Raw genomic sequence first — 15,213 nt, forward strand, 5'->3', positions numbered from 1 at the left:
GTCAAACTTCCCACAACCAAATTCCTAGAAATTCAGTCTTTTTGACTAGAACTAACTTTGAGATGTTCCAAGGGCCCTGGAGCTTTTCAAAGAATATATGTAAAAGAAAAAAAAAGATAAAATAAAGCCATTTGGATTATCTGACAAGTTTAACTATATGGGAAGCATTGTCAAAACAAGAAATGATATTCGACCTTCTTTATGTCATACTGATAAATTCTTAATATGCCCCCCAGAACTGTATAATGTTCCTAGGAAAATGTTATGTCTGAGTATAAATGTTATCAGTCATAATTTTAATTTAAGTTTGTTGTATGCCACAGAAATAACCAAATTTCCTTGTCATTGTCATTTAAGTCTTGTTCTCAGTCAGCAAAAATCTAAAGAACTCTAAACACAGGTTTTAAATAACTTTAAGATCAATTGTCAGAATAAAGGTTCTTCAGAACTCTATTAAAAACTGATGGGTCTTTAAAAATGCTAATTCAGACCAAGCAAAGCAAAAACTAACTACATAAAAATAAGTAACTGATAAACATGTTTTTTAACTTTCACTTTTTGGCTCTTTATGTCAATGTTTTATTTTCCAGATTTAAGGAAACTTCTCTCTTAAGCTACCTATAACTTACAGTAATTTCATAACATATAATTTATGAACAGAGATGGAAGCATTTGCTTTTTCCCCATTGGGCTCCTCCAAACTTTGAAAACTTCTTGTGAGTGACTCTGTGATTTTTTTGACAATATGGTTATTCACATAAATTCAATAAGAATCTGCTCTCTATTTGTAACAGAATGCCATTGGAAACATTGGTTATAAAATAGCACATCTTTTCTAATTTCCTGATCCCAATTCAGGTTGCCCTAATTCATCCTAACTGCTGTTTCATCTTCCCAACCCCACCCCACCCCTATGTGAAATCAGTATACCTGGCAACAAGCTTTCCCAGCACCGAGGGACTAGTACAAAGAAAAATAAGACCTCTTCAATCGGAAAATTAATCAGCAATGCTTTCATGAGAAATTTTTTGATCAAAAAGGAGAAAATATCTTGCTGCTGACTCAGCTACACAAGCTGTTCTCTAAAAATATTTGCAACATTGAAAGGGAACAAATGACTTGAATGAGACATCCTGTTTCTAAACAAAGGATTGGTGTAAATTCTTAAAATTGGCAGTGTACTAATTAATGTATAGCTTGTTAACTCTAAGTAAGCCACCTGCTGTCAATCAACTGTTAAGACAATAGATAAACAAATAGTGGTCCCTCTGTCACTCCAGCCTGGTACCAGAATCTATGTCTTCCATCATGTCAAATAGTTAGATTCCAAATGAACCATTTCATCAACCTGACATTGTAGACAGCCCAGTGTTGGGAGTCGATCCAGGGCAACCTCAGCCCCTGGTGCACCAACCAACTCCTTCTCAGCCTGCTTCCTAACAAGTGGTTCAAGCTCAGTCTATGAGGGGGGGCATTAGTTCTCCTGCACTGAGTTCTTCCTTGAGCACAAAACATATTTTGGCACAATATTCCAAGGAAGAAACACAGTGAGCTATACCCCAAGGCTTCCGGAAAGACACCTTAGGATGGCTAATTAGAGATGACCAAAGCTTTCTGAATGTCCTAGTAGGAGTGTCTTTGGCTGATGAGGTTCCTGATCTCACTGGAGAGCTGAGGCGAGGTGGTGGCAGAAGCAGCAGTAGCACTGTCACCTTGCTGACAGCTACATACTTATTTTTTGGAGGCGATTCTCTGTGGAAATAGTTTGTGGGGAGGTTGTTGTGGGATCACCATCTAGAGATAGTCAGACAAAGGAGAGCCAGCATTAGACATATCTGTGAGAGTTTGGTGGACCAGCACTGCTAGCAAGGATGGGCTGGGAATATCACACCCATCATCTTAATTTTCTGATTCCTCAGGGCCAGTATTGACATGGGCTATGGCCAAATTCCCTTCATCAAATGTATCATTCTCAATGGCAGGTGATGCCTGGCACTGAGTGTTTTACACTGCTTCATATGTACAAGTATAGATCTTTTTCTCAAGATCACGTAATTGTGAACTCTGGGTTGTCTCCAAAAGCCATTTGAAGCCCCACAATGCCTAGAGGAGGGGGTCATAGACTCTGTTCTCCTCACTTTCACACAGCTCCCCAGCAGGCAGTTTTGGTATAGGAAGAGGTCTGGCAGCCAGAGAATAAATGGCATTGGCAGACGAAGTGACTTTTTGGGGTGCTGACACTCTGGACCTTCAAAAGGGCTGTTATTCATATTCATGGAGGCATCTAGACTGACTATGCTTCCAAGCCTAGGTGCATGTGCTCTGGGCTCCATTTGTGAGGGCAATGGAAAGGGAAGTGAGTGCCAGTTGGTTAGCTCACTTCCTGTCAAAGGGTTACTAGCCTTGGGGCAGCTACTGGTACACTGGTGACTGGTCAGGGTGGCCAGAAGTCCCCAAGGTGGCTAGAGGGGTTAAGGAGGCAGATTATGCCTAAATGGACAATTTTCTGGTATACAAGGAAGGGGGCATCACTGTAGCTGGGTTACTGCTCTAACAGAGTATGGCTGGTCTGAAGGGGGTGGCAGTGGAAAATCATGAAGTGTGGGAGGTATTGGCAATGGTATGTCCTTAAGAAGGGAGCCAGAAGAAGTTCCAGTAGAGAAACTTGAAGGAAAAGATACTCACTGTTATATGAATGGGGAAGAAGGCAGCAACCCCAGGCTATATAATTGGCAGTAAGGTGATATGTGGTATGTTTTTTCACATTTGGTTTAGATGTGGCCCACCAGGTATGGTGGGAATCAGCTTAAATATGTTTCTTGACCCCTGAAGCTCAAATACATGGACGGTGGCTACACCTGACAGGATGCTTTGTTATAGCACAGCTTACATATTTCAAATAGAGAAAAAATTAGTATCATTTACAGTATCTTAAGACAAATTGTGTTTGAATGAGAACTGAAATCAGGATACACATTGGAGTCAATCAGATGCATGGAGGCAAAGGCCTGCCTAGTTAAGTCTGTTTGTCTCTAGTAAAACCTTTCTCTTATAACACTTTACAAGAACCCCCAGGGGACTGGAGACAACTCTCTCTACTTGTGTGACCTGTGGAAGGTCTCAAATATGTTTTCAGAGAGGAAAATATCCTAAGAGACCAACTTGCAGCCAGGTAAGTGATATGGTGGATAATACTAGGCCTAGTAATTTTCCTGGTAATACTGTCACTCTGCTATTTTGCCAAACCCACTCCTCTTGGTAAAGATTTATTCTGTCCATGCTGGGTCCAGAGATTCTTGTTATAATGATGAGAATGAACTGTGAACATCTGTTGTCAAAACATCCTCTTTTTATCACTTATAACTGCTTATATAAAATGGGAGAACAAAGCTATAGTCAATATGTTTTCTAATATTGCTAAACTGGAAAACCTTTCTAACTTCTGAATATAGTGTAATCCTCATGTCCGATCAAACATGATAAGAGGATACCTTCATGAAGGGGACTTCAATATTGCATTTCAGGATTGAGATCCTAGCCCACCCGCTATAGAAGTCCCCTAGGTAATACTAGACCAATGGCATGCATGAACCTGACAGCTCTCCACAATGTCACATCTAGAAAGATAAAACAAAGATAGCCTGCCACCTTTCAGCAATATACCCTAAGACTTTCTCATGTCCTTTCTCATGTCCTCATTTGTACTCCAAATGATACACACTGGTGTACTGTAAGTAAAACCAAGAACAAGAGAGTCCCAGACACAAAAGACAGTTGTATTCTGTGGGAAGTACATAGCATGCCTCTAAGCCCCTGGAAAGCAGAGTTTGGCATTTCAGAGGCAGGATTTAGCAAGGACATGAGTCTCCAGTCAGGAGGGCTGCTTTCCCCAAGTTTCAATACTTCTAATTCCTCTGATTGAGTATTTCAAATAATTAAGAATTTTAACTTCTCCCAGAAGAGCCTGTGCTCCATCAGGCAATGTCCTCTTCAGTGCAGTCTCCTCAAACAGATCACCAGCAAATTGGACCCAGAGCTCATTTACCTGAATGGAAGGTTTTCCTCACCTCTTAAAGCAAGAGTCTACCCATGTCTAGACAATGTCGTATTTACAGGACAATGTACAGTGGGACACCTATCTCCAGAAACTGTAGTTACCTATAACAAGATCTGCAACAGGACACACAGAAAGAAATGTACTGACGGCCTAATATTAGCTGGTATTGGGGCAGTTACTGGATTAACTGCTCCTTGGAGAGGATTCATATATCTTGAGTTTACTTTATGGAATCTGCCTAACTTGGTAGCTGAGTTAGCCCAGACAACCGGGGATGCCACGTAAAAATTACAAGATCCCTGGACTCTCTTGCTGGTGTTGTCCTGGACTGTCATCTGGTCCTGGATTATCTTCTGGCTGAAGAAGGAGAACACGTGTTGTGATAAATAAAACTTGTTGCACATGAATAAACACTTCAAATCAAGTAGAAGAAGATGTAAAAAAATATATGAACAAGCCACCTGGTTACACAAGTTTTATAATCCTAACTCGCAAAGCATTTGGGAATCTGTAAAGAATGACCTACCCTTGGCAACTTGGTTTTTACCCATGTTAGGACTATCAGTGGCCTTTCTATTGCTTTTACTTTTTTATCTCTGTATTTTTAACCTTTGTGTTAAATTTATCTCTTCTAGACTTCAACAGTTCCATGTGAAAGTGATGACTCTTTGTGGATTCTAACCTGTACTGACCTGACTGCCTGAAACTTAGCTGTGGCTCCTAGATCAGGAATTCAGGGATTTTTATTCCTGGATAGGCAGGACCTACAGTCCTAATCAGCCTGAAGCAGCCACTGAGGTTAAACCTTCACCCTTCAGCTTCCCTTAAGATTAAGGTAATGGAATTTCTGAGGGGGGAATGAGATAGAAGGTGCTCAGTTTTCCTGGGTTTGAGTTTCTGGACACACCTCTGGATTTCAAACCACTCTGCAAGGTCTCAAACCCCTCCTCTAAGTCTTCACCTAGAAGAGAGTTACCATAGCTTATTGTACCTATTTTGGGCACGAACATGGGGAGATTGAGACCATAAGTGGTGTACTTATGCAAGTACAGTAGCTGAGTATGCTGAGTAAATGGAAGTATACAGGTTTACATGACACCAGTGGACAAGCATGATCGATGGAGGGGAGTTTACTTTTGAATGACCTTCCACAAAGGGCGCTAATGAGCACAGAACGTTCTTAAATATGTTCAATGTATGTGATACAATTTGACCAATGAACATGCCCTAAAAGGAGACCAACTGAGCGTGTGGAAGATTGTGCTCCATAACAGGGAACCATCCCCTTAATCGAATATTCATTAATATTCTAATATGTATTAGATAGCAAAACTATAAAAGTGGAATCCCAGTAGAAGGCAGAGCTCCTGCTCAGTGAATGTGGAGTGGGTATGACTTTCTTTCTATACCAGACTTGCTTTTAGCAAGTGGCTGCTCACTCTCTTGAGCCAGCCCACACTCTGTACTAAACTCTGCATGTATTTCTTACTTTTGTGTCAAATTTGATGTGGGTCCTGCTCAGTCTCTGAATGTAGGCCACACTTTCTTTGTGAAATCTGTTTCTCTTATTCATTACGTTAAACCTGTTGTCACATTCTACTGACTCTGGTCTTGAATTTTTTCCTGTGGTGGGGTCTAGAACCTGGTAAGCAGACAGGGTAGATTGAGACTGGCCATCTGGCCTCCCCAGACCCTCTTCTCCAGCATCAATTGGGTCACAAAATTTCACCTTTTAAATTATTTGTAAGAAACACACAGGCAGAAAAATGACATCATAGAAAACATGTTTCCATGACCCATATTAAACAACATGAGTGGTGTTATATTATATGCTTTGTTATTTTAGATAATTTCAATTTTTATTTATCCAACCTATCCCATCCCATTCCCTCCATCCTCTCTAGAGTCAGCCATAATTAATTATCACAACTTCTTTTCTCTCTTTCAAATGTTTTTGTTTGTGTGTTATGAAAACTTAACATGAGATCTAACATCTTAAAATAATTTTAAGTGTAGAAAGGAGTGATCTTAACTATAGAGGCAGTAGTGTACAGCAAATCTCTAGAACTTAATCATCTTGCATTATTGAAATGTTATAGCCTTTGAACAGCAATTCTGCATTTACCCCTTTCCCGGTCCCTGGAAACCACCATTCAACTCTCTGCTTCTATGTGTTTGACTATTTCATATGCATCATATAGGTGATATCATGCAGTACTAGTCCTTGTGTGACTGACTTAGTTAATTTAATGTCTTCAAAGTTAACATAGATTGTTTATTTTTATATAAAGTCCATTTATTGTTATGATGTTCAATATTTTCATGATATATATTATTGATAGTTAAGTAGTTTTAATTCACATAAGTGGATTTATGTTGTTCACATCATTTTGTCATTAATTTACTATTTTTCTCTTAACCATAAATTTTTGAGATTTAAAACTTTGATTGCTATGGATTTTGTTAATGCATTTAAATGAGATGAGAATTTTTGTCATGTTTGAGTATTCTCCTTCACAATCAGTAGTGCAATTCACACATTTTTTCCTCCTTTTCCTAACATGCAAAAATATACCAACTTCATATGCTTAAATGCTATTTAGAAATTATTAGGTCATAAGGTATCAGTATATAGAAAGCTAGTGGATGCAATAAAACCTTTTTGATATGTATATTTATAATATATTTTAATATTTATATATCCAGGAATAATTTGGGAGCATTTTTTGTATTCTATCAGTTTTTAAAATGCCAGGAATCTCATATTTTTCAAAATGAAAGGAAGCAGTGAAAATATCATTGAGCTTTTACATTGAAAACTAACTAAAAATAAATTTAGAGTATGGGGATAACTGAATATTCATGTGCAAAATAATAGTTGGACCAATACCTCAAAATATATACAAAAATTAACTAAAAATTAATTAGCACTCCAACTATTAAAGTAAAACTGTAAATTCTTAGAAGAAAACATAGGTGTAAATCTTCATGAAATCAGATTCGGCAATGGATTCTTAAACATGACATGAAATGTACAAGCAACACATGAAAGAAAATAGATAAACTTCATAAAATTAAAAATGTTTATGCATCAAGAACATTATTAATACAGTGAAAAAGACATATAAAATGGAAGAAAATATTTTCAAATAATACATTTGATAAGCAGCAAATATCTAGAATGAATTAAAAAACTACTACAACTCAACAGCATAATGTTAAATGGCCCAATTAAGTTAAAATTAAACTAGAAAATGGACAAAAGACTTGAATAGAAATGCAATATTCCCTATAGCTGTTAGAATAGCTATCATCATCAAGAAGGAAAAATACTAAAAAGAAAAAAAAAAAAAAGCAAGTATTGCTTAGGATATGGAGAAATTAGAACGCTTGTAACTTTCTGTTGAGAATATAAAATTGTGCAGCCACTATAAAGAACAGTATGGCAATTCCTAAAAAAAATTCAAAATGAAACTACCATATAATCCAGCAATCTTGCTTTTTGATATTTATTCAAAAGAATTGGTATTAGGATCTCAAAGAGATATTAGTAACCCATGTTAATTGCAGCATTATTAAAAATAGCCAAGATGTGGAGAAAACCAAAGTATCCATTGATGAATAAGTGGATAAAGAAAAAGTGGTATATCAATATGATGGAATGTTTTTCAGCCTTAAAAAAAAAAGGATATCTTGCAATATCTGCAATATATGATTATATGGATAAAACTGGAGGACATAATTCTTAGTAAAATAAGCCAGTCACAGAAGGACAAATACCATGTGATTCCACTTTTATGAGTTATTGGAATTACTCACAGTTATAGGATTAGAAAGTAGAATGGTGGTTGCAATGGGCTGGGGTTGGGAGAAATGGAAAGTTGCTAATTAGTTGCTATGGAATCTTAGTTATGCAAGATAAATAACCAATACATGCTACAGCAGGTACTAATCTTGGAAACATTATGCTAAGTTAAAGCAGCCAGACCTCAAAGATAACCCTTTCTATAATTCCTTTATATGAGCTATCCAGAATTAAAAAATACATAGAAATTCAATACAGATTGCCAGGGGCCGAAGGAAGTAGAGAATAGGGAGAAAGTAAAAGGTTCCTCAAAAAGTTTATGGAAAGATTTGCATAATATTTGAATTCTATTTTTATACAATCTTTTTGAAGTATCCTCATATGTAAAAGGTATGCTGTAGTGATGAAAAATTTTTGGAACTAGATATAGGTGTGAATGTAATAATTGCCACTGAATCATTTCCTTTAAAATAGTTAATTTTATGGCATGTGAATTTTACCTTAATTATTTTTAAATGAGCTTAAGTCTATTTTTACATGTTCTTTATTTGTGCGTCCTTTTTAGTGAAGTGTCTAATTATACATTTACCCACATAATTTTTGTATTTTCTTGATAAAAATTTTTGTACACTCAATAAATGTCACAATAACTACATGCCATAAATTAGTTGTCCTTTTAATTAGTTTATGATAGCTATTGGTTTACAGAAGTTTTAAATTTGGTATAGTCACACTAATTCGTTTTTTTTTTTTTTTTTTTTTGCAAATTACCAAACTTTAAAAAAAAATATGTAATTAAATTAGGGAATTCTAATAACCTTAAGAGTTCTTGTATATATTAACAATGTAACTATTTTGCACAATGAATATTATTTCGGTGTACAATTGACCATACATATTCATACTAGTCAGTCTATTTTTACCATATAAATCATATTTTGTAAAATTAAAACTCTTCACACACACCTTCCTATTCCTATTTATCCTGGTTCTGCTTCTATCAGGTTTGTTCCTTTACCAGAGAAAAACCCTATCTACTATTTCTCATTCATATACAGATTGTCATTGTTTAACTATACATATATATGTATTCATTAAAAAGTATACCCTAAACTTGAATATGTTTTAAGTACATTTGCATAATATACTACTGAATGTCTTATCCTCCAGGTATTTTTTCACTCAGGTGTTTGCTTTTGAACTCATCCAAGTTAACTCACTCAGTTATATGTTATTCTCTGATTTTGCTAAATATATACTCATTAGACATTTACAAATTGTTTCCCAAAGAGCCTGTCATCTTTATATCAACCACCAGCACATTAGAAATATTTTCTTTACTCCAACACCTTACCCTACTTTGAAGTCACCAACTTTTGTTTGTTGTCAGTTTTATGTATGTAAGAGTGTTTCATATAATTTTACATTTACGGTTTCCAAATCATTATTGAAGTGTTGCATTGTTCATAAGAGGTTTCTTCCTTTGTGAATTGTATGGTTTTTTATTCATTGTCCTATGGATTTTTCATACAGTATTTATTAATTCAGCAGATAACTGAATCTATTTTCTGAAGTCTGTGTATTTTTCTTATACCATATTTGTTATTATTTCTATAATATACACTTGAAAAATTATAAGAATAAAGTTTATCATTCTTTGTGATTTTCAGCTGTGTTTAAGGATTGCTTTCATGCTTTATTTATACACATAGATATACACAAACACACACAGGGTTGGTCCTTATTTGTATGATTTCAATATGCACAGATAATGGATATTAATGACCATGACTTGGTTTTGAAATTTGGAGGAAGGAACAATGTGATATCAGAAGGAAGTGCCCTCTAGACAGAAAAAAATCAAATCCATAGCTTTTGTGAAGAAGTATATTGTAGTAGGATCTAGATGTTCAATATTTGTACTGTTGAGATTTTTTTTTTTTTTAAATTTGTTAATACCATTTTAGGAAAACATCCTTTGGTTTTATTGTACATCCTAATAATGTTATCTTGCTGTGACTAATGAATAAAAGAGACTCAAGAAAGAAAATGAGTTCACAAGATAATAATTAAAAGTAATAAATAAAGATGAAGGAAAGCAAAAGAAACACTGCCACTAAAACTTATGTTTGAAGGAGACAGATCATTGTGATGAAAATAATACCTGTTAGAAGCAGGGTTAAATGTGAGTGTAGACCAGACCCTTTTGTGTGCCTTCCTTCTTGGGCCTGGACAATGAGGAATGGTGGCATCTGAAAGAGCATCACACAGTGGCATGCGTCACAGGAAAACAGTCAAAACTGAGTAGGTGCAGGGCATATAGGGAATCCCACAAGAGTGGGAGGGGGCTTATTTCTGGAAAGAGCTGTATCTGCCAGCTAGTTGTACCTTATTATATTGTGCTTTTCTTCTGTTATTCTTGAGTTTAAGTATAATCTTCATAAGTAACAAGTCAAATTTCTATTTTCTATGAAAAAATAAAGATTTGATTTTATGCCAATGCTTTGGATAATATAGTAAAAGAGGGAGAAATACACATTCACAAATCAGCCTAATAAAGATACATGAGAACTTGAACACGTCATCTGTGGTGTTTGAGCCACAGGCTGTGATGAGATTTCTACAAATGAGCATAGATGTAAGGACAGAGCATTTTACTCTGAACTGGTTTCAGACACAAATGACTACATGAAAAATGGTCTTCACTTATGTTAACAATGTTTTTTTTTCCATGGATTAGGTGGTGTATGATTAAGTTAGTCAGCTATAACTATAATATTATTGTAATTACAACTATAGGACTCTATATGACTTGAGTTATATGGAAACAAAAGTAAATGATATACAGCAATTTATAGTGATGATTATATACATACGTGCTGGGTGGTTTTATTGTGTGCAAATCAGTTAGTATAGCATATATGCACATATGTGTAAATATGTGTATATATGGACATACTAAAATGAAAATAGGTCATTCTATTTTTTCTGAATGTAAAAAACAGTATAGGTAGAGGGTTACAATGATCTTTATTTTAAAATGTCCAAGAATAACAGAATTATACTATTAAATTAAAACAAATATTTTATCATACTCTCTTGATGTTGAGGTACAAAATGTCATTCAAATTTTTTTAATTTAATTTTCAGTGTGAAATGCATACTTTATTGATAAACTAATTTTTCCCAAACAGTTTTTGCATTGCCAATTTTACATCTTTGTTCCTTAAACTGTAGATGATGGGGTTCAGCATGGGAATCACAATAGTGTAAAATATTGACACTATCATGTCGTGGTCCAAAGCATAGCTGGAACTCGGTCTCATGTAACTGAAGAGGATAGTTCCATGATAAATTGTCACTCCAGTTAGGTGAGAGCCACATGTAGAGAATGCTTTTTGCCTTCCTTTTTCAGAATGCATTTTGAAAACAGCCAAAAGAATAAAACAATAGGAGATCAGGACAATCAGGATAGTGACTACCTCAATACAGCCCACAAAGTAGAAAAGTAGAAGCTGGTTTGTGTGAGTGTCAGAACAAGAAATAGCGAGGAGAGGAGGGATATCACAAAAGATGTGTCTAATTTCATTGGATCCACAGAAGGATAGGCTGAATGTGGCCACTGTGTGTATAGTAGCATGTAAAATGCCACCGACATAGGAAGCAATGATGAGTGGCATGTAGACTCTGGGTGACATGCTCACTGAATACAGAAGTGGGTTGTAGATGGCCACATAGCGATAATAAGCCATTGCAGCCAAGAGAAAGCATTCTGTGGTTCCCAAAGAAACAGCAAGAAACATTTGTGCTGCACATCCAGGGAATGAAATGACTTTATCTTCTGACATAAAGTCTACTAACATATTTGGTGTAATAACTGAGGAATAGCAGGCATCCACAGAAGACAACACACTCAGAAAATAGTACATGGGGGTGTGAAGCCTGGAATCCCCAATGACCAGTACAACCAGCCCTAAATTTCCCACAAGTGTAAAGAGGTAAATTACTAGAAACAAGAAGAAAAATATGATCTGCAATTCAACATTGTCTGTGAAGCCCTTCAGAACAAATGTGGTATCTTCAGTGACATTCTCCATGATGAAATCTCACAGAACAAGCTTGAAGATATTTATAAAATTACGGTTCATATCACTATAAACAATGAACAATATTATGAATCAAGGGAGCGTGAACTATGACTTCACATATATCCATTCTCGCACTCATGATGTTCTAGCAGCACATCAGAAGACAGTGACAAGTATTCATGCCATTTGCTTCAGAATCAAAGACAGATGAATTCATTTACTGGATGATTGCTTTATATCTCAAAAACCATCGGGTCGACTGATTAATTTACCACTGAATTTTATTAGCTCCTTTTATGTTAAATAACATTAAAACACCAAGTGAGTGCTAAAAAAAATTCTTGCTGACATTCAAACACATTATGAGAGAGTGTATCAGTGTACAGAGCATTGGTATAGCATACCAGAATTCTAGATCTCTCAGCAATTGTGTAAAATTATTTGCTATAATCTACACACTTGTACAGTGAGTATCGTAACATTTATTTTACAAGATTGGAGCAAATACAAAATTGAATATTTACCTTTAATTGTAGAATGTGCTGAATTAGATTGTTTCTATAGAGTATACTATGAAGATTAAACCCAATAAAATCCACTTTGATTATGATTTTTGTCTCAGACCATTCTTTGTGTCTCTGAATTATTCTTTAAATAATAGAGTTTTTTAAATCATGTGATCTTTTGATACCCAATCTACATATGCCCATCACCATCATTTCATTTTTTATATAGTAGTCGGTCTAGTTATGCTTTGGTCAAATAATATACATCAACTGAATTTCTCTTGACACATGCATTTCTATTAGATGCCAAAAGTTGTACTAGACAAGATGAAGTCAGTATTAGCACATTTTCAAAAGATTCAGTTATACAAAGAAAATGACTATAATTCTTGAAGATTTCATAGTACAGGATCAAGTTTTAAAATTTGTTTGAACTACTGCTATAATTCCAATTTTATACTATTTTATTTATTTATTATTGGTTATGAGTATTCATGAGATACAAACCTGATTGTCTCCTCTCATTTACTAGAAGGGATAATACTCCAAACATGTTGGGCTTAATGATTAAACACTAAATTTGCAAAAGAGGAAAGAAATGATAACAGCCATTATTATGCACTTCATGTAGGAGTGGACTCTTGTGCACATTTACTTTATTTCAACTTTGTAGCAACTTTCATAGTTAATGAGTGCCAGAGTGAATATTCTGTCCCAGGTCTTCCTTACAGCGCATGTATTTTTCATTATTTTTTACTGCATCCAACTATACCACAGCTTCACTCTGTAGCTGGATCCCCTGCCCCCTGCTCCAGAGAAGTGAAGCAAAACATGATTTTGATGTATTTTGATACTTTTACATAGTTAAAAATAGAGAAACTTTATAAAATACTAATCTGAAGTGATTACTAGGTTACATAGCAAGGTAAGAAAATTAAAGGAATTATTCATAGTTTTACTTACTATATCAAAATATAAGACCCCAGATAGTTGAATATGTCACATGTTTTCTGCCCCACTATTTATAAATTCATGACTGTTCTTAATTTGAACTGTCTTCATCTATCAGGAAAATGAAATCATACACTCTATGAGAAGTACTCCTATTTACCTCTACAAACATACATATAACATATCTTTTTGTCTGTGATCCAGAAAGTGTTCATTTTTAATTCTTATCCAGACACCAAATAAATCAGATTTTGATGAATATATTTAATTCACACATGCAACAGGCAAGAACTGAATTATGTTTAGTAGCTAAAATTTTTAGTACAAAACAACATAGTTATTCTTGACATATTCAGTTCTATCTTCCAAAATATTTTTCAAATTATCTAAAATTTTTTCTTACCTATGGAACAGCATATACAGGTTTAAGAACATTATGAATAAAGGTAATTTAGATTGCTTATATGCACTTATCCAACTGTTAATTAAATCCACAGGAGATATCCTGAGGGGAATATGCCCCAATTACTTTCTGTTTCAAAATAGCAATATGATAATTTACTTGACGATAAAAAAGTAAATCGTTCTTTAATAAGGTACCACATGCAACTACTTATTGAATGAACAGAGTTATTTAGCCTTATTTATAATGCTTTAGATTTTTAGTGCAGTTGACAATCTTTGCACACATCTGTTGGCCATTTGGATGTCTTCTTTGCAGAAAAATGTATTTGAGTCCTTGTATATTTTTAAATCAGATTATTATTATTGTTGTTATTATTATTGCTTTTGAGTTGTAGGAGTTCTTTATATGTCTTTGATATTAATCCCTTATTAGTTACATGTTTTGCAAATACTTTATTTTATTCTGTAGTTTTCCTTTAACTCTGCTGATTGTTTTCTTTACAGTACAAAAGTTTTTAAGTATGATGAAGTCCCACTGACTAATTTTGTTTTTGTTGGTTGACTTTTGATCTCATATCCCCAAAATCATTGCCAAGCAAAAAGTTCTGAAGCATTTCCCTTATTTTTTCTCCTAAAAATTTTAGTTTCATGACATGTCTAATTCTTTAATCCATTTTGTATTGGTTTTTCTGCATGTTATAAAACAAAGGTCCAATTTCTTTCTTTTGTATATGTGTAATCAGTTTTCCCAGCAACATTTGTTGAAGAGATTATTCTTTCCCCATGTATATTCTAGGCACCCTTGTTGAAGATTAGTTGGCCATGTCTGTGGGATTTGTGGGATTGTTTCAGGGCTCTCCATTCTGTTTATTGATTTATATGTCTCTCCATATTTGAATCTCACTCTGTTAAATTATTGAAGCTTTGTAATATTCATATTTTTAAATTTTTCATATTCCAGTATCTTCTTTTATTATTATTGTTTTATTGTACATATTTAAGAGTTGCAGAGTGAAATTTTGATGCATGTATAGGTAGAGAGACCAAAGGAAAAATTCACCCCCAAGGGTTTATTAATAAAAATCACTGACTAATTTAGATCAAGAAGAAAAATCATAACAAATTTTATTATTTAATCTCCTGGGAGAAAGCAAAGCATGATAGATTCACAAGAGAGTAATGCCCCAATTTCCTAGTAGGGTATCCATCTCCATAGGGAAAGGGGAGATGGAGGTGTAGAAGTAAATGATTCTTAGGTTATGTAATGGGCCTGGATAACATACAACAGTGTAGGCCAAAGTCTATGTGACCCTCAAAGCAGACAATGACTAGTAAACGATTTTCTTCAAAATATTGAATGAGACCAAAATGTAAGATAATAGTCTGTGATAAAATGAGTAC

The 15,213-nt window shown here is 34.7% G+C and overlaps 1 protein-coding gene across 1 annotated transcript; it reads right to left on the reverse strand.

Annotated features, from left to right (window-relative positions):
- Window positions 1–11,038: 11,038 nt before the first annotated feature.
- LOC134376940 (olfactory receptor 5T2-like) lies at window positions 11,039–11,959 on the reverse strand. Its single transcript, XM_063095523.1, has one exon. It carries the CDS (start codon window positions 11,957–11,959, stop codon window positions 11,039–11,041), a length of 921 nt encoding a protein of 306 aa, XP_062951593.1.
- Window positions 11,960–15,213: the final 3,254 nt, after the last annotated feature.

This window comes from Cynocephalus volans, chromosome 4 (genome assembly GCF_027409185.1).
Source record: "Cynocephalus volans isolate mCynVol1 chromosome 4, mCynVol1.pri, whole genome shotgun sequence".
In the NCBI taxonomy this organism is placed as follows: domain Eukaryota; kingdom Metazoa; phylum Chordata; class Mammalia; order Dermoptera; family Cynocephalidae; genus Cynocephalus; species Cynocephalus volans.